General features: G+C 36.2%; 4 protein-coding genes across 5 annotated transcripts; 1 reads left to right on the top strand and 3 right to left on the bottom strand.

The window, feature by feature from the left end:
* Positions 1 to 431: 431 nt before the first annotated feature.
* On the bottom strand, positions 432 to 2,579 carry LOC105133126 (L-type lectin-domain containing receptor kinase IV.1-like). Its single transcript, XM_011036967.1, has one exon. The coding sequence runs from the start codon at positions 2,503 to 2,505 to the stop codon at positions 487 to 489; it is 2,019 nt and encodes a 672-aa protein (XP_011035269.1). The 5' UTR covers positions 2,506 to 2,579; the 3' UTR covers positions 432 to 486.
* Positions 2,580 to 3,923: 1,344 nt separating this feature from the next.
* On the bottom strand, positions 3,924 to 7,847 carry LOC105133127 (uncharacterized). The gene is made up of 5 exons (XM_011036968.1): positions 6,808 to 7,847; positions 6,450 to 6,713; positions 5,871 to 6,116; positions 4,819 to 5,739; positions 3,924 to 4,577 (listed from the first exon to the last, which is right to left on the bottom strand). Exons 2-5 carry the CDS (start codon positions 6,559 to 6,561, stop codon positions 4,534 to 4,536), a joined length of 1,323 nt encoding a protein of 440 aa, XP_011035270.1. The 5' UTR covers positions 6,562 to 6,713; positions 6,808 to 7,847; the 3' UTR covers positions 3,924 to 4,533.
* Positions 7,848 to 7,902: 55 nt separating this feature from the next.
* On the top strand, positions 7,903 to 10,484 carry LOC105133128 (Tetratricopeptide repeat (TPR)-like superfamily protein). The gene has a single exon (XM_011036969.1). It carries the CDS (start codon positions 8,540 to 8,542, stop codon positions 10,211 to 10,213), a length of 1,674 nt encoding a protein of 557 aa, XP_011035271.1. The 5' UTR covers positions 7,903 to 8,539; the 3' UTR covers positions 10,214 to 10,484.
* Positions 10,485 to 21,307: 10,823 nt separating this feature from the next.
* On the bottom strand, positions 21,308 to 24,974 carry LOC105133129 (transcription factor PCL1-like). 2 transcript variants are annotated; one of them, XM_011036970.1, is made up of 2 exons: positions 23,561 to 24,974; positions 21,308 to 21,687 (listed from the first exon to the last, which is right to left on the bottom strand). In XM_011036970.1, exon 1 carries the CDS (start codon positions 24,774 to 24,776, stop codon positions 23,604 to 23,606), a length of 1,173 nt encoding a protein of 390 aa, XP_011035272.1. In that variant the 5' UTR covers positions 24,777 to 24,974; the 3' UTR covers positions 21,308 to 21,687; positions 23,561 to 23,603. The 2 variants fall into 2 exon arrangements, with proteins under 2 accessions (XP_011035272.1, XP_011035273.1); XM_011036971.1 differs by having other exon boundaries at positions 21,368 to 23,370.
* Between the last annotated feature and the right edge of the window lie 1,002 nt (positions 24,975 to 25,976).

A 25,976-nucleotide genomic window follows, 5' to 3' on the forward strand; every position in this document is an offset into this window, starting at 1 on the left:
AGGAGCATTATTGGAGCCGCCTTGAATTATACTTGATGGGGTCAAGTTTTTCCAACCTAGAGAGAATTGACGGGGACACCAAACTAAAGATATTGTTTACACACTCGTATGATCACAAACGATGAATGGTAGCTCAAACCATTAAAAGATTGAGTTTTATCCTTGTTTTACTTTAATTAATTTGAACTTTTAATTGAGGTTTATTAATTAAGCTTTATTTGTTGGATTTAATTTAATTATTGTTGAATATTTTATTTAGTGAGTTATAAGTTTAATTGCTTGTTCTAGTTAAGATTTTAGTATTTATTTTTTATTTTTCTAAATGCCAAACAATTATTGATGAATTGAATAAAAATTACAAAGTTGTAGACTTTTCCAACCCCTATTCTTTCTTTTCTCTAGCTTCTTCTTCTTAGCTTCTTTTTTCTTCTTCAAATCTCTTTTGTCCATCATGTTTACCTCGTCAAGCCATGAAGCATCGCTTGTTCAACGACCATTGAGGATGGATTCACAGTCAGACAAGCAACATGAAGAAACATCATCTGATGATATAGGGATTGTTAAAACGTGATTCCTAGATGATTGATTGCTAACTGTAACTAAACCAATTCCCGCACCATGCAGTGGTATGTCAGGCAAAGTAGCATCTCCTTCCAAAAATTGTACCACTTGCCTCATGCCAGGTCTAGCTGCTGGAGTGCGATGGGTACAGAGCAGACCTAGCTTCAAAACCAGCTCCACTTCTTTCACCTCATAGTTAACGTTCAATCTAGGATCAACTGTCCCAAGAATGGCCCCTCTTTTCCAGCATTCAAGTACCCAGTCAACCAGAACAACCTCCTCAGGTGGTCTTTCTGACTCTACAGGCCTCCTTCCACAAACTACTTCAAGCATAAAAGTCCCAAAAGCGAATACATCACTGCTTGTTGTGGCCTTTCCTGTTCTAGTAATCTCTGGTGCAAGATATCCAACAGTTCCAACCACATTGGTTGTTTGAGGAGTAGATCCATGGTCATGAAACTTAGCGAGCCCGAAATCTCCTAGCCGTCCGTTAAGATCGGCATCTAATAGGACATTGCTTGCTTTCACATCTCTATGCAGAACAACTTGTTGCCACTCTTCATGGAGGTAGAGAAGAGCAGATCCTACTCCCCTGAGGATTTGATATCGCTGAGGCCAATCAAGGTTAGGCTTTTCATTGCAAAATAGGAACTTGTCGAGACTTCCATTAGGCATATAATCATACACTAAGAGAAGCTCTCCTTTCCGCCGGCAGTAGCCTAAGAGCTGTACCAAGTTCCTATGCCTTAGCCTCCCCATGCTGGCAATCTCAGCCACAAATTCTTTCATTCCTTGGTTTGAACCATGAGAGATTTTCTTAACTGCGATTTCCACCTTGGAAGAACGTAATTCTCCTCTGTAAACCCTTCCAAAACCTCCAGTTCCAAGGAGCTCTTTGTCTTTGAAACCTTTAGTTGCTTTATAAAGATCCTTATAGCGAAACCTTTGAGGACCATATTGCTGCTCCCAATCTTCACGTACTTCTTCATATTTATTCCTCATAATACACATAGTTGCAAAACTTGCTATGAGTAAAACAGATACTGTTATCAATGGGATCACGATTCGTAAATCTGGTTTGTTACTTGAATTTCTTTCAGGAGGAAGTGAAGGAAGCTTTGAATTGCCAAGACTCCGTGCCTGCCCACTTTTGTTGAAGCTCCACCCGAGAATATAATGGTGACTGGATACAGAGCCAGTGGATGAAGAGAAACCAACATACATAGAATCCAAAAGAACTAGAGAAAGATCAATAGTTGTAGACAAGAGAGGCTTTCGAGGTTTCGTGATGCTTACAGGAGCTAGTGTTACATTAAGTAGCTTATCCATTTCATCATAGTCTATCCACACCTGCATTGGATCTCCACTTATGAGCTGCAAGATCTCATTTCCTCCATGTTCAGAAAAGTATGATGCTGGAGCAGATAGAATGGATGTCAAATTGTTGACATCTATCCCAACATGATTGTCATTGATATCTCCAAATTCAGGGCTTCTTATAGCATCAAGCTCAATGGCAAGCAAATGGTTGGAAGACAAACCAATTGTGGTAGAATTAAAGAGTCCAAGATATTGAGTAGCAGTGGCACCATTGAACTCTGTAGATGGAGAGACAGTGAATGCAATGCCATGTCCGCCACGCATAGGTGACTCTGGAACCATGGCAAAGACAAAGTTGGTAGAGAATGAAAGGGACCTAGAATTGTTGGAGAGTGTATTGAAATGGAAGGGAAACGGGAAGAAAGCATGACCAATTTGCTGCTTAGAAGCGTTTGTCAGTTCCAACAAGCCGTTGGGGTGGATACTTGCAATGCCGTCAAGGCTTAGGTTGGCTCCCTTGAAGCCATTGTAGAAGAACTGATTCATCTCTTGAGCCAAGGCCAAGTGTTTTAAGGATATGAAAAGAGCTAGTACAAAATGGAGTGCTCTAAGTAATGCTGCCATAGAGAAAATAAGAGAGAAAGGATGATCTTTGCTTGTTCAGCTTTTTGAAAACTTTGGTGATATGAACCTTTAGCCCTTGCTGCATTCGCAATCGGACCCTTCAGCAGGATTATTGACATGCTTTAATCAGATGCAATGTCAACAACTTGGACTGGAGAAAAGTAATGACAATATAAGACTTTTGGTGAGTAAAGCTAGAATCAAGTTGCAATTGTTAAATTCCTGTGGAGGTCCAGGCAAATAATATTCTAGAACGAAAAAAATCATTCAAGGAAGAAGCACAAGAATATTTCAACTATATAATACTTCAGCACAGATACCCAACTTCAACTACATGTATATAATTGACATTCAGTGCTTAAGTATGTTCTACCGTATTAAGGAACAGAGGTTTGAGGATGAATTTGCAATTTGTCAACCAAAGCCAGGGAGCCAAGGCTGCTAGATTTTGAACACAAGTAAAACAGTGTTCTCTTAGCAAATAAATTGTGATATGAACATAGATTTTGGCAACTGGATGAAGATATGATAGTTTTGGTCGCTCTAAGCTTGATGCCAAAAATCTATTATTACTGCTCCTGCCTTTTTGGCCAAGTTCCTAACAACGCAGGCATCTGAAATCCAAAATTCAAAGCAGAATTGCGGTCTGCTTTGAATTTTCATAAACAATTATAGCAGACCAACAAGGGAAGTTTTGGTATTTCTTTGACTTATCCACATGTACATTAAATAAATAAATAAAATAGCAATGACCACATGATACTGACAGTTGCTCCTTTCCAAGTTCCAAATATAAGCTCAAACCATGCATAAAATAATATTTGTTTCCGAAATCATGCCTGATTACCAGGGATGCTGCGTCCAGTCACCCGTCGGTTTTGATGAATTCCTTTACAAGAATGTTGTTCAAAGCATCGTCAGGACTCGTTGTTTGGAAAGTAGGAAGTGCTTTATTTAATATTGAGGCATCACAAAACCATGTAAACAGACATCTGTGATAATTGATCGCAGTCCAAATGCCCCCTATCCACACCACTGTAATAGAAGTTGAGAAACTAATTTTCGGGAAGGGCATTTTACAGTGAATGCGGTTCTGGTTTCTGTGTTCATTTAAGATTACTGGTATATAATAATATAAATTATATTATAGAATTTTATTTAATAATTTAAATTTTTAGGTAAAATGGTTTTTTGATATGGTATCAAAACCTTAATAACTAAATAATTTCAAGTTTGAATCTTATCATTCCTATTTATTTGATAAAAATTAAACATAAAGTAATGTGAATCTATTTAAGTTTCAAGTCTAAAAAGCTTTCATTTAAAAAAATATATATTAAAAAATAATATAAATTATATTCTGAAACTTTATCTAATAACTTAAATTTTTAGATGAGATGGTCCTTCAGGGCTTATCATATCTGTCCATCATCAACTACAACTACGACTGTTAGTTTTTCTGTGTGTAAAACGAAAAGGAAGTACATAGCACTAATCATCCTGCCAGAAAGATCGAATCATGGCCCATCGCTATGATGTTCTCGTTTGAATATCTGCTGTGTAGTTTATAACAAGTATGGCAGCATTCATGAACTGTCTTTCTTAATTTAAAAGTGTGACATAATAAACATTTTGTCACGGTCACGGTCACCTGATATCAGTTGATAGATGCTCCTAAAACTGTAGTAAGAGAAAACAACTATCCATCGTAATCTCCAGAATTCCATTTCAGCCGCTTTGCCACTGATTTTAAGCTCACCAGCTGATCAAAAGTGAACCATTTGAGCTAAAGCCTATCAGGTGATACAACATTTCTAATTAAACGACCACTCTGATGATTAAATTTCAGAAGAGGAATAGGAAGAAATGTTACATTCAGTGCAGGGATCCACAAAATGCAATCTTTAGATAGTTATCGCTAATTCTAAGCAATTATTGCCACCTTCATTGGCAGCTATTTATTAACATACATAGAATTTGGTGCACTGAATACCAGAAACTTTCTTTAATATCTATTGAAATCACCTTTCAGTTGGCTCTATGTATTCTTCCATGATTTTCTTCTTCGGTAACTGCAACCACAAGATGTACAGTGAGAAAAGAACGATTCCTAATGTACATGACAAAAATCATACTGCCAATCTTAGCCTTGGCAGGTCAGGATAATCTTGTCACAACAGTAAATATGATAAATCATGTCACAACCTCCAATCCATTCTGATTTTGATTCAGCATTTATTTAACAAATTACAATATCCACCAATAATTCCAATCGATTGCGCTGCTAGAGAATGAAGGGGAAAAAAATGTCACCTTCATGAGCATCGGTTGATATGGTCATATCTGAGGATGAGTTCTTAGCTGAATGGAAAACTGTAGGTTGGGAGGACTCCTGGACCTGAAGAAGAGAATTTACAGCATCTCTCACGATGTCCACCACACTCACATCGCCAGCAGTTTTCCTTGGACTTGTTGCTTGTAATGTCACTTGAGAAAGGGCTCTGTCATCTTCTCCTGGCCCAGACATGTGCATTAAATACTCCTTCACTGAAACTCCTTTATCCCATTTTTTCTCTCCGGCACAGAAATGGTAACCAGATGCTGCAGCTTCTGGATCTCGGGATGGATCTGATGTAACTTGGTCTTGAGCTACTTTGGTTGGTCCTGCTACAGATGATGCTGCTCTACCTTCCTCCACAGGGTCTAATCCCGCTGCACCTGGTGCTTCAGGGGTTGAAATAGCGAGGCTTTGAATCTTGGAAGAAATGGCATGGGTAGCAATGGATACTGTGTTGTATGCTGGTGCCAGCTTCTCTGCCACTGTTTCAGTTAGTGTTTTAGGAGACTTCTCATTTTCTTGTTTCCCGCTCACAGTTTCAGTTATTGGCTTGTCTTCAGCACCACAGGTCACGCTACTCGGCAAAACATGCGTATCCGATATCACAGTTTCAGGGGTTGAAACAGCGAGGCTTTGAATCTTGGAAGCAATGGCATGGGTAGCAACGGATACTGTGTTGGATGCTGGTGCCAGCTTCTCTGACACGGTTTGAGTTAGTGTTTTGGGAGACTTCTCATTTTCTTGTTTCCCGCTCGCAGTTTCAGTTATTGGCTTGACTTCAGCAGCACAGGTCTCACTACTTGGCAAAACACGAGTCTCCGATATCACAGGAACTGCTCTTGGATGCTGTCTAGCGGTCTCTTTATACCCCTCAGGAGCCATCTCTGATTCATACACTGAGAGATCACATAGACGAGTTAATTAAATACACATTCATTCAGGCAAGAATTCCCAAGAACTTTTACTTCACATAAGATTTTATATTTTTTCTGCTATATACGAAGAATGAGACTGTGACTGAAGTTACTTGGGGCTCCTAGATATTCAGGATCTTCTTCATCTTCAACATAATCCAGGCTGACACCCCATGAAGGAGTGGTGTTACCGTCGTCATTATGTTTCTTCTTGCTGAGGGTGCTTCGCCATTTCCTGGCCTTCTCCTTCACTTTTGTAATAACTGATTTCTTTTGATTGGGGGACTGATCATACTCCAGCTCATGATCCTTACAAAAAGTTGGTGTGGTGTGTGGCGACCACCTTGTAACTTCCTCAGCTGCACATGCAAAACTCATAGGTCAGTAGTGATAGAGAATGAATTTCCATGACTTTGGAATCAAATACAGGCATTTTTTTTTAATAATAATTTACGTTGTAAAATAAATTAAAACACATTTATTTTCAATTTTCAATATCTGAAGAAAGAGTTGATTAATGAACTGAACATGGACAAATCCTAAAATTTTCTCCAGCTGCTGATAAGCTATAGCTTGACCATCTTCTTGTTATTCCCGTTGCCTATCGTATTCAAGTTCAAGCCTCCTAGGGAAAACAGAATCATTAACCTGTTCTTCTACCATGGAGGTTACATTATGGTTTATGGAATTACCTTGTAGAAGTTCTTCCACAGTTGGGGTTGTTGGATTTCCAGGCCTTTTACCATGTCCGTGTTTGACATCAAATGGAGTCATTGCTCCAGTACGTGATTGAGAGTGTGCCATAAATTCCTTCAGCCTTGAGTTTCTCTCCTAATGTCCATCCTTTGGTCTGCATCTTTGATCACAGAGAGGGAAATTTAAGGAGGGGGGTTAGCTCAAGTATCTCTTTCCGGAGTTCTTGCACAGGCAGTGAACAACAAAGAGCCGCATGTCACCTGGTAAAAGATAGACTTGTGGGCTCTGTTTTAACATGTGGCAAGAAGATCAATGCAGTTTAATTGATTGCAATTGTTAGCCACAGAAGGTTACCTCCTGAAATACCGAGTAGACTAAATCTGCGTAACTGTTTCCCCATTTTTAGTCATATGGCTTCGAAGAGGTATTTCCTCTGTTTCCCCTTTCGCAAAATACTAGCCATCATGGTCCAGAGTGAAAAACTCAGCTTCATATCACACTTAGAAATCCCCCTTTTTTTCAGTTCATATACAGGTTGTGAAACCCATCCTAACCCTGATCATCGCCATCAATTTAACTGCAGCCTGCTATGTCTCTGTTCTGACAAGGAAAACTAAAGAACTGTTTAGAACGAACAGACTACGTTGTCTCCACACAACTTTTATTACAAGTAAACCCTGAGGACATGAGCATCAAATCCAAAAACAGTAACCAAAGCATGAAGACCATCCACGTCACATTTATGAACAAGTAAATTCTTCACATTAACGACCTCTCTCATATCAAATTCACTTCAAATAACCACAAGCTTCTCTAGGAAAGAAAAAGAATCTATATTTCCATGTAAATTGTTATCCATTTATGATCCTCTAACATACCATAAGCTGTGTTTGCAGAGAACTCTCCATTCAAAGTAAATTTCCATATAAATATGTCCTCGCGGCCGTCAGAACCGCGAGGAGGAAACGTCGCTGCAATTTTCAGAATTAATTCAATAGGTAGGAATCTATCAAAGACTGACCACTCCCACTGGCTAGCATCACTAACAAACTGACAGACAGTCCGTTGAAGTTGCTCCTCAGGAACCAAATCAATAGCAAACTCAAGAAAGGATCACATTTATCAAGCCTGCAATGCTGCCAAACCGAGCTCCTTTTCCATCACCAAGACTCCAAGAAACACCTTCTGGCACCTTTGGATGAAGTCTACAAATAGTCTTCCATAAAGGAGACGAATCAGGCTTCGCTAACCACCCCAAATCAGAACCATCCTTTCTCATGTATTTATCCCTCAGCACATGAACCCAGGACTGATCATTCCCTTTCATCAAACCCCAAAACAAACTTTGTTAACAAAGCTTCGTTCATGGCTTCAAGATTTTTAAGACCCAAACCACCGTAACTCCTAGGCTTACATATTTTATCCCACTCTACCATATGAACCGTCCAGCATGCTCCTGATCTCCCCAAATGAAACGCTTACAAATCCTCTCAATATCCTCACAAGTAGATTTTGGAAGACCTTGCAGATTGCATTGTCTACAAAGGCAGGGCTTAAATGACCGATTGACAAAGAGCAACTCTTCGAGCCAATGAAAGCTTGTCCACCTTCCAACCAGCCAATCTCTGCTGTGCTTCATCAACAATATATCTTATAAGCGCTTTTTTTATCCTTCCATGAATCAGAGCCACCCCAAGATAACTCCTCGAGTCATTTGTTCTTGTAAAACCTTTTGCTCCTCCTGTCCAAAGTGGAGGAGGAAATGCAAGTGATTTGGCCATATTCAAACCATTCCCTAAAGTTTCAAAAGTTTAATGTTCCAAGAAATGTTAAATTTTCTTACATTTAACATTCTATAAATAGATAAATACAAATATCTTTAAAATCTCAAAATTATTTCATACAAAAAAACTAGTAAGTCCACACACCGAGCTCTCCCTTGCAGCTTCCTTTAAATAACTTCTATAAGTTTGACAAGGAACGACAGGTCGCTTGTTGGGCAGCAAGAATCCTCTATTGCCTCAAGCCCCAGGAAAGAAAGAAATGCACTGGAACTGGGATTTGAGAAGCCGAGGAGAAATCTGAAATGTGCCTGCGTCTTTCCCGTTACCAATTCAAGGGAACTTTAGCATTTTTTAAATCCCACCATAAGCTTCCCATCCTAATCATATCACGCCGTTCGTTTCGATCATCATCGGAAACTTATTTTCATCTCATCGAAACATACGGTCGTGATCGAGCATTACAGCAAGGGAAAAAACTTCATGCTCATCTCATCATTAACGGTTTAGCTCGTTTGACGCATTTTGCGTCCAAACTCATATCTTTCTATGTAGAAACTAAGCAGATATCTGACGCTCGCAAGTTGTTCGACAAAATTCCCGAGTCAAATATCCGCCGTTGGATTGTGCTCATTGGGGCCTATTCTCGTCGTGGGCTTATTCAAGAAGCTTTGAGTGTTTTCTATGAAATGCAAAAGCAGGGTTTCGGGGCCAACAAGTTTGTTATTCCTAGCGTACTCAAATGTTGTGGTCATGTGTATGATGTGCATACTGGGAGGATTTTGCACTCTGTGATTTTGAAGTATTCGATTGAATCGGATGTTTATGTTATTAGTTCATTGATCGATATGTACTCTAAATGTGGAGAAGTTGAAAAGGCACGGCGAGTGTTTGATAGGATGGTGGAGAAAGACTTGGTGGCTTTGAATGCCATGCTTTCGGGTTATGGTCAACATGGTTTTGCTAAAGAAGGATTTGCTTTGATGGATAAAATGGAAAAATTGGGTATCAAGCCTAATGTAATAACTTGGAATAGCTTGATTTCGGGGTTTGCACAAAAGGGTGATGATGCAATGGTTTCAAAGATGTTTGAATTGATGATCAGCAAGGGAGCGGAGCCTGATGTGATTTCTTGGACTTCGGTTATATCAGGGTTGGTGCAAAATTTTCGTAACGAGGCAGCTTTTGATGCATTTAAACAGATGTTGGGCCAGGGATTTCTTCCAACATCTGCTACAATTAGTACTGTTTTGGCTGCTTGCGCGACCATGGCTAATGTAAGGAGAGGGAGGGAGATACACGGCTATGCAGTGGTGATTAGAGTTGAAGATGATATATATGTAAGAAGTGCTCTTGTTGACATGTATGCCAAATGTGGTTTTATATCAGAAGCAAGTATGCTATTTTATATGATGCCTGAGAGGAATACGGTTACTTGGAATTCGATGATTTTTGGGTATGCAAATCATGGTTACTGTGATGAAGCAATTGAGCTTTTTGATCAAATGGAGAAATCAGAGGGAGATAAGCTCGATCACTTGACTTTCACGGCTGTCCTTACTGCTTGTAGTCATGCTGGAATGGTTGAACATGGACAAAGTTTGTTTCTCTTGATGCAACAGAAGTACAAGATTGTTCCAAGATTAGAGCATTATGCATGCATGGTGGATCTTCTTGGTAGGGCTGGAAATCTTAATGAGGCTTATGATGTGATTAAGAAAATGCCTGTTAAGCCTGATTTATTCGTGTGGGGAGCATTATTAGGGGCATGTAGGAATCATGGGGATATAGGTCTTGCCGAGGTAGCAGCTAGGCATTTGGCTGAGCTTGAGCCTGAGAATGCTGGGAATAATATGCTTATGTCAAATTTGTATGCTGATGCTGGTAGCTGGGAAAACGTATCAAGGTCTAAGAAGATGATGAAACGCAAAAGGCTGAAAAACTTTCCGGGGTGCAGTTGGATAGAGGAAGCCACCTGATATATAAGCATGATTAGAACAGCTATTGCTGATATATATAATATTCATGCAGAGTGGACCCTCCTTTTTTTCCAATTCTTTTTTGGTAGCTTGTAGTTATGCTGTGCAATTACATCTTGCCAAAGGCAATTGCATGATCATCAATGCTTGCCTCTCTTTTCCTTTAATTGATCCTAATACCCTCATCCTGTTAGTATGTTTTTGTTTATATTTTATTATTGGCCAACCTTTTTGATAGTCCTGCCACTTAAATGCTTCTTTAGTTGACGGATATTCATGCAAGAGCTCTTCGCTATATTGCTGCTGTTGCGGCTGAGAATGCAAGGAGATGATCCAAACCATTTATGTCTTTTGCTATCCAGGAAAACGAAATCATCACCCGATATTTTGGCCCCCGTATTTGCCCCTGTGGTTCCGCACAAGTAAGATGAGAAAGGAGTCAAAGGCTAGATTATTTTTTAAAGGATATTTTATTTAAAAATATATTAAAATAATATTTTTTAATTTTTAAAAATTATTTTTAATATCAATATATTAAAATAATCTAAAAATATAAAAAAATATATTAATTTAAAAATATATTTAAAGTAAAAAAATTAAATTTTTTTTAAAATATTTTTAAAACACAAAAATAAATAAAAAATTATAAATTCATATTCTCTTGTATTGAAAGTAAGTTGCCCCACCACCATTCCATTCTTGAATTGAAAAACAAAAGACTCTTCATTCGTCATCCTTCACCAAATTTTAGTGGGCACGTATCCTCTTTATTCTCCAAATCCTTTACCAGATTCTCCTCCCGTCAACTTTACAAAAATTTGCTTTTCAGGAAAAAAAAACAAAAAAAAAAAAAAAACTTGGATTAGAAGTTAAAACTATCCACCTTCCTTTTCTTAGCCTAAGTAGTTGCCATCGGCTAATGTTGGGTTGTTTAAAAGTATAGTAACAATTAATTTTTAAAATGTTTTTATTTTAAAATATATTAAAATAATATATATTTATTTAAAAAAAACATTTTTAATATTAATACATGGAAATAATAAAAAAGAATTAAAAAATTAATATTAAACAATTTTTTTTATAAAAGTTATGAAATATAAGTTACACCATAACCTCAAACAACAATGCTGTAAAACAAAATATAAGCGTTTTGGAAGTGTTAACCTTAAGTAATAACATCCAAAGGCAATTATGTCAGTAACAAATAAAAAAATTAAGATACTTAAATGAAAGTTGTAATATTGGTTGAAGATTCTTATACTCGGAATCTATACTTTTACATTAGATCGTTGCGGGGATTGTAATGCTGAAAAATTGGGTATTTAAAAATAAATATTAGGGAGAGTAACAACAATGTTAGATCAATAATAGAGGATGAAAGACACACAGTACTACAACACAATTTTTTTTTTTTAAGTTTGTTTATGGAGTTTGAGATGGGGTGATGTTTTCTATTGTTGTGTTCTTGAGTAGTAACTATTGCTGATTAAAAAATAATCTTGGTAAAACTTTTACCTCTAAAAGCAAATTACACATTCTTTTATTAATTCACACCAAATTAAGATAATTGAAGTTATATTTGTCATGTATGGTTTTTTGATATATTTCAACCATTCCATCTTAAATATCAAAACACAAATTGCAATAACTACATAAGAATTGCGTTGTCAATCTATAAATACAATCTATGTAAGTATTGCATGAAAGCAGCTTTTCTTCCCTTTCTTTCATTTGGGTTTAAAATAGAAACCACCGAGTGGAAACCCTAGATTTTAAAATTTTGGTCAGCAAAAAATTTGATTTTCTGGTTAAAACCACCCTCCCTTTTCGTCATCCCATGTCATTATGAGCTGCCAACATTTAGAACAAAATTTTGATTATCTAGTTCTTTCTCGTGATTATCCTGACTTTTGTTTGACATAAAAAAAAATTGGGGCAGCACAACTTGATATATATAATGCTTGATATTATGGTATAAGTTGTTTTTTAAAGTATTATTTGTTTGTTTAAAAATATATCAAACTAATATTTTTTTATTTTTAAAAACATTATTTTTAATATTATCAAATCAAAACAATTCAAATATACTAAAAGCCATTTGAATAAACAGACTCGTAGAACATTGCCACGTAAAAGTTAGGAATGCATATTAGTGGTGCAAAGGAAGACATGAGGAGCCTTGCTATAATTAAATCACATCTCACTTGGATGAGATTTATTTTAGCACTCTTACTAGCAGCAATGTCAAATCAACATTCCAAAAGAAAAATAAAATACAACAGCTAACAGAGACGCTTAAAAGAATTATAATGCACTTAGCATTATCATTAAAAAGAAAAGGAAAAGGAAAAGGAAAAGGAAAAGGAAAAGTAGAGAGAAGGGGGGAAGAAAGAGAGAGCAATCAAGCAGAAACCAGTGACATGTAACTTTCAGAATGCCTAGCCTTTCATTAAAAGAGAATTACATAAAACATCTCAATAGAAATCAGCAATTGAGCAATCAATTAGAAGAGGCATCCCTCACGACTTAAAAAAGTCTTCAGAATCAATGGAGATGGGTGATCCTGCACCTTCATTTTGATGTCATTGTATATCAATCATCCACACCGAACAAGTGGTTTCTTCTGTCAAAGTAGGAAGTTTTACCCTATAAAATCCCCGAGCAGCAGTATTTCATGCATATTATGAAATTTTCCATAGCTTAAATATGCCAATTAGATCAATAATTACTATTTTCATATATATAACTTCGTGCATGCAGCAACCAATATTAAATCAAGCCTATTCAAATATTTCTGACAAGCCTCTAAGTTGATAATCCCACCTAAAATGTAGTGCCTTTATTTCAAGCTAAGTATTTAATTCCTACAACTCAACTTCATGATAGGAAAATCAAATATATTGTTGCCTTCATAACAGTAAAATTTAATTTAAACATGTCACTCTTTATATATATGCAAGATGTAGGATAACAGAAGATCAAACTAACTCTAGAATCTTACATAAAGAATATTTCCAGCAAGATTTATAAATAATTCAAATGAAAGATCAACTTTTAGGATCAATACAAGTAAACGAAGCTAATTAAAATAATCGATGAACTTTCAAGACAACTAGAAATGAATGAAGGATTAGAAGCAAAGATACAAAAGTAAAAGAGGTATTCAGACACAAGCATGATGAGGTGCTAGACCTGGCATCCTTAGACTTGGATGTGCACCAAGTCTAAATGCATATGGATCTAGCAAACTGCCATACTCATCTTCTTTAAATTGGCTACGCGCCGAGCCCATTTGAGCATAGGCTGGCATCCTTAGACTTGGATGTGCACCAAGCCTAAATGCATATGGATCTAGCAAACTATCATACTCATCTTCTTTAAATTGGTTACGCGCCGAGCCCATTTGAGCATAGGTTTAGCAACCCTCTTGACTCGTCAACCTTGAACTTAGCTGCATACCAAGCCCAATTGGTCATGGATTTGGCTTGTTTTCATACCCATTGATCTTGGGTTTGGTAGTATGTTGAGAGCGAAGGATTAAAGGTTCGGTGATCACTATAGTCTCCATGTTCGATCATAAAGCTCTATTTGTTTATTTTTATAAATTTTCAGATGAAATGCTAATATTAGGGATATTTGTCTCCCTACACCTCTAGGTGCATAAAAAAATCTCTCAACGACCTACCATATTTCCATGTCAATAATATTGTGTAAGGAATATTTATCCCTCATAAATATTGTGTAAGAAATATGTATCCTTCGTTAATGCTATTAGGAGAAAATAACTCTTTATCCCCTTTATTATAGTGAAATGTCATGGTTTATGGGTTATAAAAATTAACCAAACCACTAAGTAAATGGTTTATAATTTCTATTCTCTAAACACTAATACCTTTAAATCCCTGAGCATTTATCATCCCAAAACAAGAACACACACTCTTGTACTTGGAATTTAAAGTTCATTCTCTTATTTATTGCAATTTATTTCTAAAAGTTACTGACTTTATTATTTGAGAGTCCCTAAACCCATCAAAAAATATTGTTTTGCAGGCATTAGGTCTTTTACTACCAATCAGCCACCTCATAAGCTCTGTAGAATGGAATATTGACATGAACATATGATTATCCATTGTCCAAACACCAAAAACCATCATTCCTAAGCATATTGGATTTTAGAACATCATCATTTGGCATTGTATATGGGAGACTTGATAAAAAAAAAAAAAGCCATAAACTCTTTCATGAGTTTGGTTATTAACCTTTCTGAGTTACTTTATAGTAGATAATCAAGATATATCTGGGATGCGACATGTCACAGACCTTTCTATAATTGTTGACATATCTACTCCATCAAAGTTTTAGCAATTCTTTAATTAGGCTTGGCTCCTTATTGAGGTATTGATAGTCATTCAAGAGAAAAATCAAGCATAATGAGTCTCGGCGCATGAGCTAGCACCCTCAATCTTGGATTCTCAACCACAAGTTGCCTCCTTAGCTAGGAGACAATTACATTATTCAGAGAAGGTTGGGAAAAATGACGCTGAGCATTATCAACCTCGATGATTTTCTAGTCCCTTTAAAGGTCATTCTCGTAGAAAGATAAAGGCCAAGAAATTTCAATTGATAGAATTCTAAAAAATAAAAATTAAAAGGCAGATATCTTATTTAAACTGGCAAGCTCCAATTCAGTTGAACTCTCTTTGGATGTATGAATTGAAATTTTAGAAAAACCAAACATAGAGGAAGGTTTAGTGGCCGACCTAGTTAACATAAAGAACAATTGTAGAACTCCCTTAAAAGATTATATGCTAATTGGGAGTTTCTCCTGGATAAAAATGAGGTCATTTGTTTAATTAAACGATCAACAAGGTATTGTTTGGTTGAAGCGATCTTATATGGATGATCTGCTCTGGCTCTTTTGTTAAATTGCTTGTCCATTAGATAAAACACTTATGTTTTAAGGGAAAGTGATCTTATATAGACAATCTGCTCTGGCTCTTTTGTTAAATTGCTTGTCTATTGGATAAAACACTTATGTTTTAAGGGAAATTTATAAAGAAATCTATAGTTTTCACACCGGTTCTAGAACTCTTGTTGCTCAGGTCACCAATGCAGGATTTTACTGGCTAACCATCAAAGACGATATTGATAACATGATGAAAATATATGATCAATGTCATAAGTTTACATCAATCTTTGGACAACCCTTTAAAACGTTGACAACCATATCTTCCATATAGTTTTTTACCTCATGGTGGATGGATATATTAGAATAGATAATTCATTTTGGTAGTCATAGACTACTTTGGGGGAGTGTAGGAGTGTGGTAGCATTTGTTTTTTCAAGTGCTTTGTGTTTAGAAATGTATCAAAATAATATTTTATATTTTTAAAAAACTATTTTTGACATCAACCAAAAACATTTTAAAAAATATTTTTAAGCAAAAAAAATGAATTTTCATGAAATGTCAACTTTGGCATATATAACCAACAATAACATTATCGTTTTCTTGTGGAAGAACATGATTTATAGATTTGGAATTATCAAAATCTTGATCATTGATAACAGGACATAATTTGATAGTTACAAGATGAAAAAGCAATCTCAAGGGCTTTATATTGACTATCAATTCTCCTCAGTTTCTCATCCTTAGACAAATGGTCAAGGTGACCAATAAAGTCTTTCTCAATGGACTTAAAACAAAAGTATAACATAAGTCAAATTAAACTGAACAGAACTGCTAAATGAGATTTTATACTACCTAGAAGACATTTACTAAAAAAAACTTCATTTCTCCTAACATCTAAAATTGAGACCATGATCCTAGCTGAGATTGGGTGTTTAAGGTCATCGAGTCTTCCATTATACTTTAGAAGGTAATTAACGAGGCCTTATGGTTAATCTAGATTTCTTAAAAGTATCTCATCTGACTATGATGATCATAAATGAAGTTTATTGACGTAGAACTACCCAATACCATAATGTTAGAGTTAAAAATAGAATATTCAAGTTTGGGGATTTGGTGCTGAGGAAATTAGAAGTTACGAGTAACAGATAAAGTAATAGCAAGTTGGCCTCAAAATGAAATGGTCCATTCAAATTCATTAAGGTGGTAAAGGAAACACCTTTAATTTACAAGATATGGAAGGAAAAAGTCTCATTCATGTTTGGCACTTTGATTATTTAAAAAGTATCATCGTCAATGAGAATAACAATGTAAGTTTTTAATATATGTATGACTTATTAAAATGACAAAAATATTTTTTTTCTTTAGGTGATGCCTAAGAGTTTCTTATCAATTCATTAGGGTTTAATCTTAGATCTCCTACTCTCGAGTACAATTTGAAACTAACATATTTTCCACTTGACGTCCCCTTTACATGTTAAAGAAATACATGATAGATATGGCAAGAAGAATCTTGTATCCAACCATCTCTTTCAGCGTTAAGACCCTTCAAATATCTCTTGGAACTCCTCAGAGCCTTTATCCTTTTACGAGAGTTGTGGACTTGTTCTCTAGCTATAAGGAGCTCAGCTTTCAAAGCCTCTTAGGATTCCCTCATCTTAATCATCCCCTACTTAAAGGAGGTCATTTCGTCATGAGCCAGACAAAACTTCCTTTTAGTAGAGTTTAATTGAGGGACCTAACCTCTCATGTGCTACATATGTTATCATGAGCTTCCTTATCTCAATTTTATTATAGTTTTCTCGGGCCAGACAAAACTTCCTTTTAGTAGAGTTCAATTGAGGGACCTAACCTCTCATGTTCTACATATGTTATCATGAGCTCCCTTATCTCAATTTTATTATAGTTTTCTCAGCCCTCAGCCTTTAAAAAACAGTCTGGTTTGCCTTATACTTGGTGATGGTTTCTCCCATTTAACACCTCTCAGCCATCCAATGTCGTTTAGAGTAGGCACATGTCATAAAAGTTTACCAAATATAAAAGATGATTATTAAAAATAAAAAAATAAAATAATCAAAGCAGACAAGAATCAGTTTCTTACATGGAAAGCTATTTGTCCAGCAAGGGCAAAATAACAATTATAGCTCTCATCAAACATCATTTGGACATCTGAATAAATAGTCAAAAGCCTTATCAAGCTCCTCAACACCTCCAAGCCTTCAAACTTAAAGCTGGACTTCCCATCCAAAATAATCTTCATGGCATACTTTTCATCCATAATCAAAGTAGGAAAGGGCTCGAATAAGGACAAAGTCAATAAAAACATTCTCAAGCCCAAGCTGTCCAACTTCTAGCAGAGCATCCTATATAGAAATCCTAGTAGCCAAAAAGGTCTTTGTAGTTGAAAGTGAGGTTAAGAGCATTAGCAATAAGGTAATATGAGAGGTTAAGGCTACAACATTAAACTTCACAAAGGGTAGTAGTACCCACAATCACTTTAGATGGGGTAAACTTTGTTTAACCCCCAACCAAAAAAGAATGACTTCTACCATTAGCTTTGGCCTCTAACTCCACAAGAGTAGTGGCACTAATTAAATTGTATCAATCAAAACCAACGTATGTCATTACTGTTGTTAGCACCATCAATCAAATTTTAACAAGTTCTGAAGATATTTATAATAGGCTCAAGTCTAACGAGCCTAAAAAACTTGTTCAAAACAGACATGATAATTCATCCATTAGAATGCAACTAGCCTAGAGCCAACCTGTAATAACAAAAGACTTCCCTCATGAACCTTTGAAGAGAGAAAAAATATCCCAGCTCATTCATACAAAAGGCGTCAATTATCTCACAATGCTATTAAGAGGTGGTCATGGTCGTCCTTTTAAGACTTAAAGGTAATTTAGCCACATGTTCTCCTGGATATTGACCATTTACATAGGTCACATGCTCTATTGTTAAAGTGTTGGGCTCAGTGTTTTTACGGGTTTGAGACAGTCTCTCTTTCTCCCCTTTTGAGGCAATAAAGGAGGGACTTTTCTAGGGTTAGAAAATACCTTCTCTTTTCTAGAGATAAATGTTAAAGTTTCATTTTCTCTAGTCTTAGGATCCAGGCTAATGAGCTCTTGTATTTTACTACTTCCCTTAATTTCTAGTTGGAAGCTAAATTCACCGTTGGAAGAAGCAACATCTCTATTTTTAAGATTGGACCTAACTCTTATAAAATCCATTTTTTCTGGCTAAATAACTAGAACAAAGAATAAAAAATCTTAAGGTGGGGAATACAAAAAATAATAAAGTTTTTTTTGTAAATAAAAAAATTTCATTCAAAGCTTCTTTAACAATTTGTTTTTTATAAAAAAGTTACAAGAGTAAAGATAAAAGAAAAGAATAGAGGTAAGAGTGACTAGAGTTATAAAAGAAATAATAATTCATCCTCATTGTTGAATAAATAACCATTGATATCACCAAATATCTCCAAGAACCTGATCAATTGCTAATTAAAAGCACATCATCGTTTCTCTTCCCAAGAGACTCCTTTTTAATTAAAATAAGTCACCTAGCCACAAGAATCCCTATCACATAGAAAAGGTAAAAAAGCCTCATTAAAAGCTAAAAACCTTTCAAATATTTTATGTATTCAATATATAAAAACTTGGGAGTTTACCAATTCAACATATTTTGAAAAATTATTTTAAGCCTAAATCTTTGTTTAAAAGATACAAAAACAGGGTGATAACTCAATGATAGATGACTAAAGCTTACATCCATACCCAACATCCCTAAGCTTTGCAAAATGTCAAGCCTAGAAAACATGGGTCAAGGTCACTTCTAAGTCAAACACCTTTGAGCATGACTATGAGCCAAGCTCAAGTGGTTATAGATCTAGCGAGTTGTCAAACTCAACATCCTTAGATTTAACTAGATGTTGAGCCTAAACGAGAGTATGGGTCTACCAAGCTGTCAAACCCAACATTCTTGAGTTCAACTAAATATTGAGTCTAAGTACACATGGGTCTAATAAGTTGTCATACCTAACATCCTTAGGTTGAACTAAATGTTAAGCCCAAGTAAATATGGGTCTGATAAGTTGTTAGACCTAATATACTAAGTTTAGCCATAAGCTGAGCTTCATCGGATATGAGTTTAGTAAGTTATACTAAGTTTAGCCATAAGCTGAGCTTCAATGGATATGAGTTTAGTAAGTTACTAAACTCAACAACCTGGGTTCAGTCATGTTTTGAGCCTAAATAGACATTAATCTTGTGAGCTGTTAGACCCAACATGTTGGGTTCAACTACATGATGAGCCCAAATAGACATGAGTCTAACGAGCTGCCAGACCCAATGAGTTCAGCCACTTGCTGAGCCTAAACGGGCATGGGTCTAATGAGATATCAGATCCAACATTCTTGGTTCAACCACTTGTTAAGCCTAGGTGAACATAGGTCTTACGTGTTATCAAACCTAACATCGATAGGTTCAGCCACGTGTTAACCTTAAGGATCTTGGGTCTGTCAGCTTTCGAGGCCCATGTCTGTTAGAGCTCAACGCGTAGCTGAGCTCAAGCAGATGTGGGTCTGGCAAGCTGTTAGACCCAACATCCTTAAGTTCAGCTATGTGCTCAGCCCGAATGAACAGGAGTCTAGTGAGCTACTAAATCCAACATCTTTGAGTTCAGCTACGTGCTAGGCCTAAACAGACATGGGTCTAGTGAGCTGTTAGACCTAATATTCTATGGTTCAACCACGTGCTGAGCGTAAATAGACGTGGGTTAAATGAGTTGTCAGACTTAATTTTCTTAGGTTTAGCTACGTGGTGAGCTCAAGCGGATATGGGTGTGGCAAACCATCAAACCTAAATATCATTAGGTTCAGCTACTTACTCAGCCAAAATAGGCATGAGTCTGATGAGTTGTCAAGCCAAATACCCTTTGGTTTAGCTATTTCTCGAGCCCACGTGGACAAGAGTCAAGTAGGCTATCGAACTCACCACTCATGGACTTGGCACCATACCAATCCCAAATGTGTATGGGTCTAACTAGTGCTAGAACTAGTACATTTAGGCTTAGTTGCGTGTTGAGCCCTATTAGGCATGGGATTAACAAACTGCCAAACTTATTTCCCTTAGGCTTGGGTAAATGTCAAGCCTATTTGGGTATGTGCTTGTAGACCTGTCGATATTAGGCTTAGCTATATGCCAAGCCTAATTGGACATGATTTTAGCTTGCTACCATACCATTGTGGGTATAAGAGTATGTTAAGCGCATGGGATTAACAAACTGCCAAACTTATTTTCCTTAGGCTTGGGTAAATGCCAAGCCTATTTAGGCATGTGCTTATAGACCTGTCGACATTGGGCTTAGCTATATGCCAAGTCTAATTGGACATGATTTTAGCTCACATGATTTTAGCTCACTACCATACCATTGTGGGTATGAGAGTATGTTAAGCACAAAAAGCTAAAGGTTTTGAGATTATCATAACCCTCATGTCTGACCATAAAGCTTATTTTGTTTATTCTTATATCTTTTAACATGAAATGTTAATATATGTCCTACTAAAAAGCTCTGTTTGTTTATTCATATTACTTTTAACATGAAATATTAATATCAGGGATATTCATCTTCCAATACTTTAAATGTATAAAAAATATCTCAACAGTCTACCATATTTTCATCTCATTAATAATGTAAGAGATATTTATCTCTCATTAATATTGTATAAAGAATATGTATTCTTCATTAATAATATAAAAAAGAAATAAATCCCTTCACTCTAATATAACAACAATGTTTAAAGATTATAAATACTTCTTGAACTACCAATATTAAATGTTCACAATTTTTATTTTATAGACATTAATATTTTTAAATCCCAGAACATTTATATAATAAAACAAAAATAAACACTTCTATTCTTAAAATTCAAAGTGCATTCACTTATTTACTGTCTTACAAAATTCAAAGTGCATTCACTTATTTACTATAATCCTTTTCTTCAAAGTTACTAGCTTCATCATTTAAAAGTCCTCAAGTCCTATTCAGGAAAACTATTTTACAAGTGATAAGCCTTCTATCACCAATTATTAACCACATAAGCTTTGAAAAATAAAATATTGATATAAATATAAATATTCATTGTCCAAACACTAGAAAACCTCGTTATTGGTTTTGAAACATTATCACATGTTAGGTTGAATTTGCTTAGTGTTCCTTTATAGATTTGCTATGTTGCCCTAGAAGAAGGTTTGCCACATCCAATAATACACACTTTATTCAGCATATATCAATTGAAGAACAAGTTAAGAATGCAAGCTATTACTTATCATCATGGAAGCAATGATGAGTAATATCTTGAGGTTCCTGCTACCATCGGGTAAGTACAATGAGATATATATTCAAAAAAGGATTGCAAGTTTTCTTGTCCCATGCAGAACCTAACAATCTCTGGAAATATGCCTCCGATATGTCTCCACACAATTCTTCCTGCAAACCCTCTAATTTTTGTGAAGTGCTTAAATTTCTGCAACTTCCAACAGTTATGCCAGGTTACTCAATCTCCAGAATCTATGGACAAAGAAATATTGTTAATTGCAACACTCTAGCCAATCGGCTAAAAGCACCATAACAGAAAGTGTGCAACTACCAGGGATGTAAATCTTAGAACAAATGAAGGGGACCTTATCGAAACATAGGCGGACTGCAAACCCGTAAGTATGACATCACTACAAGTCTAAATCAAAGGGCATCAAAACCATCTCAAAAGAGATCACACTAGTCAGCAAGATAAGGCTCTAGAATTCATTCTCAATACAAGAAAAATAAAAGAAAATGAATAAAGACCACTCTAGCACAAGCACTGATCAAAACTTGGAAATTAAAATACCTACTTTTTTGCTGGAAAAAGTTTAGTGCCTGACTTGTGTCATAGAGAAAGAAAAGCAAACTTCTAACCGCACTAAATCATTCTGCATATAAACTATCACATAATAACATCATGAAAGAAAAGCAAACTTCAAACCGCACTAAATCATTCTGCACATAAACTATCACATAGTAGCATCATGAAAATGAAAAACGAGAAAGAATAAATTGCCAACCCAAAAGTATCTTACATACAGATCAATACAGAACATCATATAAAATACATACAGGCAAACCAAAAAAGTTTGGGATAAAAGTGGGACAATGACAGATGCAACAGCATGCACCTTCTGGTATCTATAGAAGAGCCTACTTCAGTTCAAGGGTGCAAATTGACAGATATCCACAAGCTTTGATCTATTTAAGTTGTTATTTTTTGTTTCGCATTCAAACTCTTTACAGATCATGGCCATGCAAGTAAGTATTCAAGAAAAGGTTTAATTTTTCAGGTTAAAAGCAATGCTGCCATGCACATTAACCCTAAATATACGACTCCTTCACTCCCCCAATTACAACAATTATTATCAGCCAACAGTTTGCAAATGCACAGAGTGTAAGCATAATGTTGTGGTATTATCATCTTGAAGTCTTTGTGCAGGCTTAATAGAGGATGACATCTCCCTACCTGATGTGATGTGATGGTATCTTAAAATTTCAGATTTCTAGATATTCTAGGTGATTGTTTGTGTGCACATTTAGAAGTTAAAGGAGAGGGGGATTCCTTCCCTGTCACTTAGAACCTGTAACAGTACATATTTTTTACCCTCTTCAGTTTTCACAACAGAATTTAAACACAAATTCTCGATGCACGCAGACAAAAATGCAAGCTAAAAAGCTCATAAATTGAACTTAGATGTTTTCTACCAAAAAAAATTAGAGGCTCCAGTACAATGTGAAAATAAATATATAGCTGACCCCAACTAGCTTGGGATTGAGGGTTTGGAAGAAGATGAGTGTATAGTTAACTTGGTCTTCTAGATGTCTGCTTGGAGGAAAATGAGTGCTCAAATACAGCCATCAAATGTTTTAAGGCTTCAGGTGAATGGTACATGTTAATTGCCATTGATACAGACAATTGATACATTTGATAAATTGGTGTTCATAAAATCAATTGTAAAGCAAACAAGTAAAACACAAAGGCATGTTGAGGAATACATTTGCAGGGAGTATCTCAAACCTAGGAATAGCATCAATTGTGACCTTGAAGAAATATTGCAATTGACGAAGAACCAGTTTAAAGCACTGGTCCCTGGTGCAATGCATTTGCAGTGGAAGGCACCTCCTCTACAAGTGACTTTAAGCAATGAAAAGCAAGCTCCGCCGATTCTATATATGCACACTTATCAAAATCAAATGCTAACAAGGGCTAGTTCAAAATTAGAATTTTTCCCAAGTCATGCTTTAATTTAAAGCTACAGAGCTTCATTTCTAATTCATGAATACACTTTCAGACAGATAGTAACAGAAATTGACAACTAATTTATATCCAACAAATCCAACTGAAAGCAGCACTGACCTCTTTTCCTATAGAATTCCAAAAAAAATATCTCCTCCCAACATCACATAGTATCATTAGATACTGCATGATGAGGATGATGCGAGTATGGACCATAATTAGTCCCATTCCAATCCCTCTGCTGAAACATATGTCCATAAGCAACATTTCCATTATACCCATTTTGATGACAATTCGTATTAACTTGCTGATGCTGATGCTGATGCTTATTACTACTATTATGAACATGCTTATTCCCCATTAGCAAAGCAACATTTCCATGATACCCATTTTGATGACTATTCATACTAACTTGCTGATGCTGATAATTATTGCTATTATTATTATTATGAACATGATCATTCACCATTTGGATCCCCATATGTCCATAAACCGGCATTGGCATCATCCCACCAGCCGTGGTGGCGGGATGATGATAAGGCACTGGAATTGGCATTCCGAAATTCCCACCCCCACAGCTGCCGCCGCCGCTCTTGTGCAAACTCTGCGGCACAGGAGTGGACGCAAACAACTGATCAGAAGCAGAGGGTCCTTCACTCGACAACCCCTGTTTCCTCTTCAAATAAAGCCGGTACTTTTGCAAATGACTAGCTACATTTTCGCGAGTCAAACCCTCGACATTCATCCACTGCATAATTGTTTTCGGGACCGCGTTTTTCATCCCTAAGTGGCCCACCACATCAACAAATCTCTTATGCAACTGCGGGGTCCACACCAGCCGTGGCCGTTTCAAAGTCCTCGCCGCAGCGGATGACGGGTCATCCACCCAATTCTCAGTCCTCAAGGCTGAATCCGCCTCTTCAGAATCAATCCTCCTCAACTTCCTGGCTTCGGATCCGGACCCGTCCCGATCCATCGCCTCGGTCACATCCTCCTCCTCCTCCTCCTCCTCTAACTCGACTACCATAGGGTCGTGCGTTTGACCTCTCGTTTCGTTGAAGGACTTGATGTTGTTAGACGATAGGGCGTTTAAATGACCGTGGAGATTGGAGAGAGTGTTCTGGGAAGCTCGGTTGACATCGAGTGGAGTACGGAGAGGCTCAGGGGAGATGTTGAAGGCGGAAGCAAGTTCAGGTGGGATCAAAGGTTGTGATAAAGGAGTGAGATCATAAGGTGTAGGTAATCCCATCTCCCACACACCAATTCTTTCATCGTCCCTGTTGATGGTATCTTCATCGTTGATTTCGTATTCACTCATTTTCACTTCTTCTCCCATGGTAGTTGGAAAAAAAATATTGAAATTGGAGAATTTTTGGATTTTTTTTTTTTTAGAAATCGAAAAAGGAATTGGATCGGAATCGGAGAAGAAATTGGAGATAATTAAGGGAAGGGGTTGGGTTTGTTTGTTTGTTTGTTTGGTTCGAAGGAAAGGAAAGGAAAATTAGTTTTTGAGGGTGACTTCTCGGGAGAGAAAAAGCGCACCTATCTCATGAGTTAACCGTGGTTTTATTTCACCCCTCTACTTTTAATATTTTTTAAATCAATCCTTATACTTCTATTTTTTTTAAATCTATCCCTCTATTCTGAGCTTGTTAGGGAAGTGATCCTTCCATCTCTAACACCGTTATTTTGTCTCTGAATGGAAGACAAGTTTCGTAAAAACATAAATCCAGGCTAAAAAAATATATGTTAATTTAACAATGTAAAATTATAATATTAGGGACGGAAGGACTGCATTCTTAATGAACCAATAATTTGGGTGGAATTTGAAAAACACAAAAGTATATGGACTATGTTAACAAAATGTAAAATTGAGTAATATCTTATATATAATTCAGGTGGACGGGTCATGCATAGGTGCCAGCGTGGACGACTTAGCCAGATATTTTTGATTCTCTAAATATCTACACTCACTTTTTCACTTTCTAGCTCAAAGAATCAGATGGATACTCGCTCAATCTACTCGACAGATGTATAGTGTATCCAATGAAGACCAGGCACGTAAGCAGTGGAGGTGGACTAGTCGTGGTAGATTGGGAAGTGGAAAAGGCTCTTCTTTTACTGGCTTGAAAAGCGGGTTGTTGGATGCCAGGTAGGCAAAGGGAGTGCACTTTTGAGGTTGTATTGGTAATTTCAGGAGTCACTTTAATTTAGAACCGACTTTCCCTTTTTCGTTTATTCTTTAGGGTTTGGACCAATGAGACAGTAAAGGGGTGGAGGACAGCTGGAGTGCTGCACTATTAAGAAAAACCTTATCTTTTTCTCGATTATCGAATACAAAGCGTATCTATTTTAATTATAATAATAAAAATATAAATCTTTATGACATTACATTACACGTGCTTTTGATTATTTTAAAAAAAAATTAATATTAAAATATACTAAAATAATTTTTTTATTTTTTTTAAAAAAATAATATTAATATATCAAAAACAATTCAAAATATATAAAAATATTAATTTTTTATAAAAAATTT

The sequence above is a fragment of the Populus euphratica genome, unplaced genomic scaffold, assembly GCF_000495115.2.
Source record: "Populus euphratica unplaced genomic scaffold, PopEup_1.0 scaffold42.1, whole genome shotgun sequence".
NCBI classification, from domain to species: domain Eukaryota; kingdom Viridiplantae; phylum Streptophyta; class Magnoliopsida; order Malpighiales; family Salicaceae; genus Populus; species Populus euphratica.

Bases quoted from the DNA above. Each gene is read 5' to 3' on its own strand.
- LOC105133127 (XM_011036968.1), bottom strand. From the start codon at position 6,561: ATGGCACACTCTCAATCACGTACTGGAGCAATGACTCCATTTGATGTC. The intron at 6,117-6,449 runs GTAATTCCATAA...TTGCATGTGCAG, and splicing joins TGTGGAAGAACTTCTACAAG to CTGAGGAAGTTACAAGGTGG. The intron at 4,578-4,818 runs GTGACATTTTTT...TTGTGGTTGCAG, and splicing joins ATCAACCGATGCTCATGAAG to TTACCGAAGAAGAAAATCAT.
- LOC105133129 (XM_011036970.1), bottom strand. From the start codon at position 24,776: ATGGGAGAAGAAGTGAAAATGAGTGAATACGAAATCAACGATGAAGAT.
- LOC105133128 (XM_011036969.1), top strand. From the start codon at position 8,540: ATGTGCCTGCGTCTTTCCCGTTACCAATTCAAGGGAACTTTAGCATTT.
- LOC105133126 (XM_011036967.1), bottom strand. From the start codon at position 2,505: ATGGCAGCATTACTTAGAGCACTCCATTTTGTACTAGCTCTTTTCATA.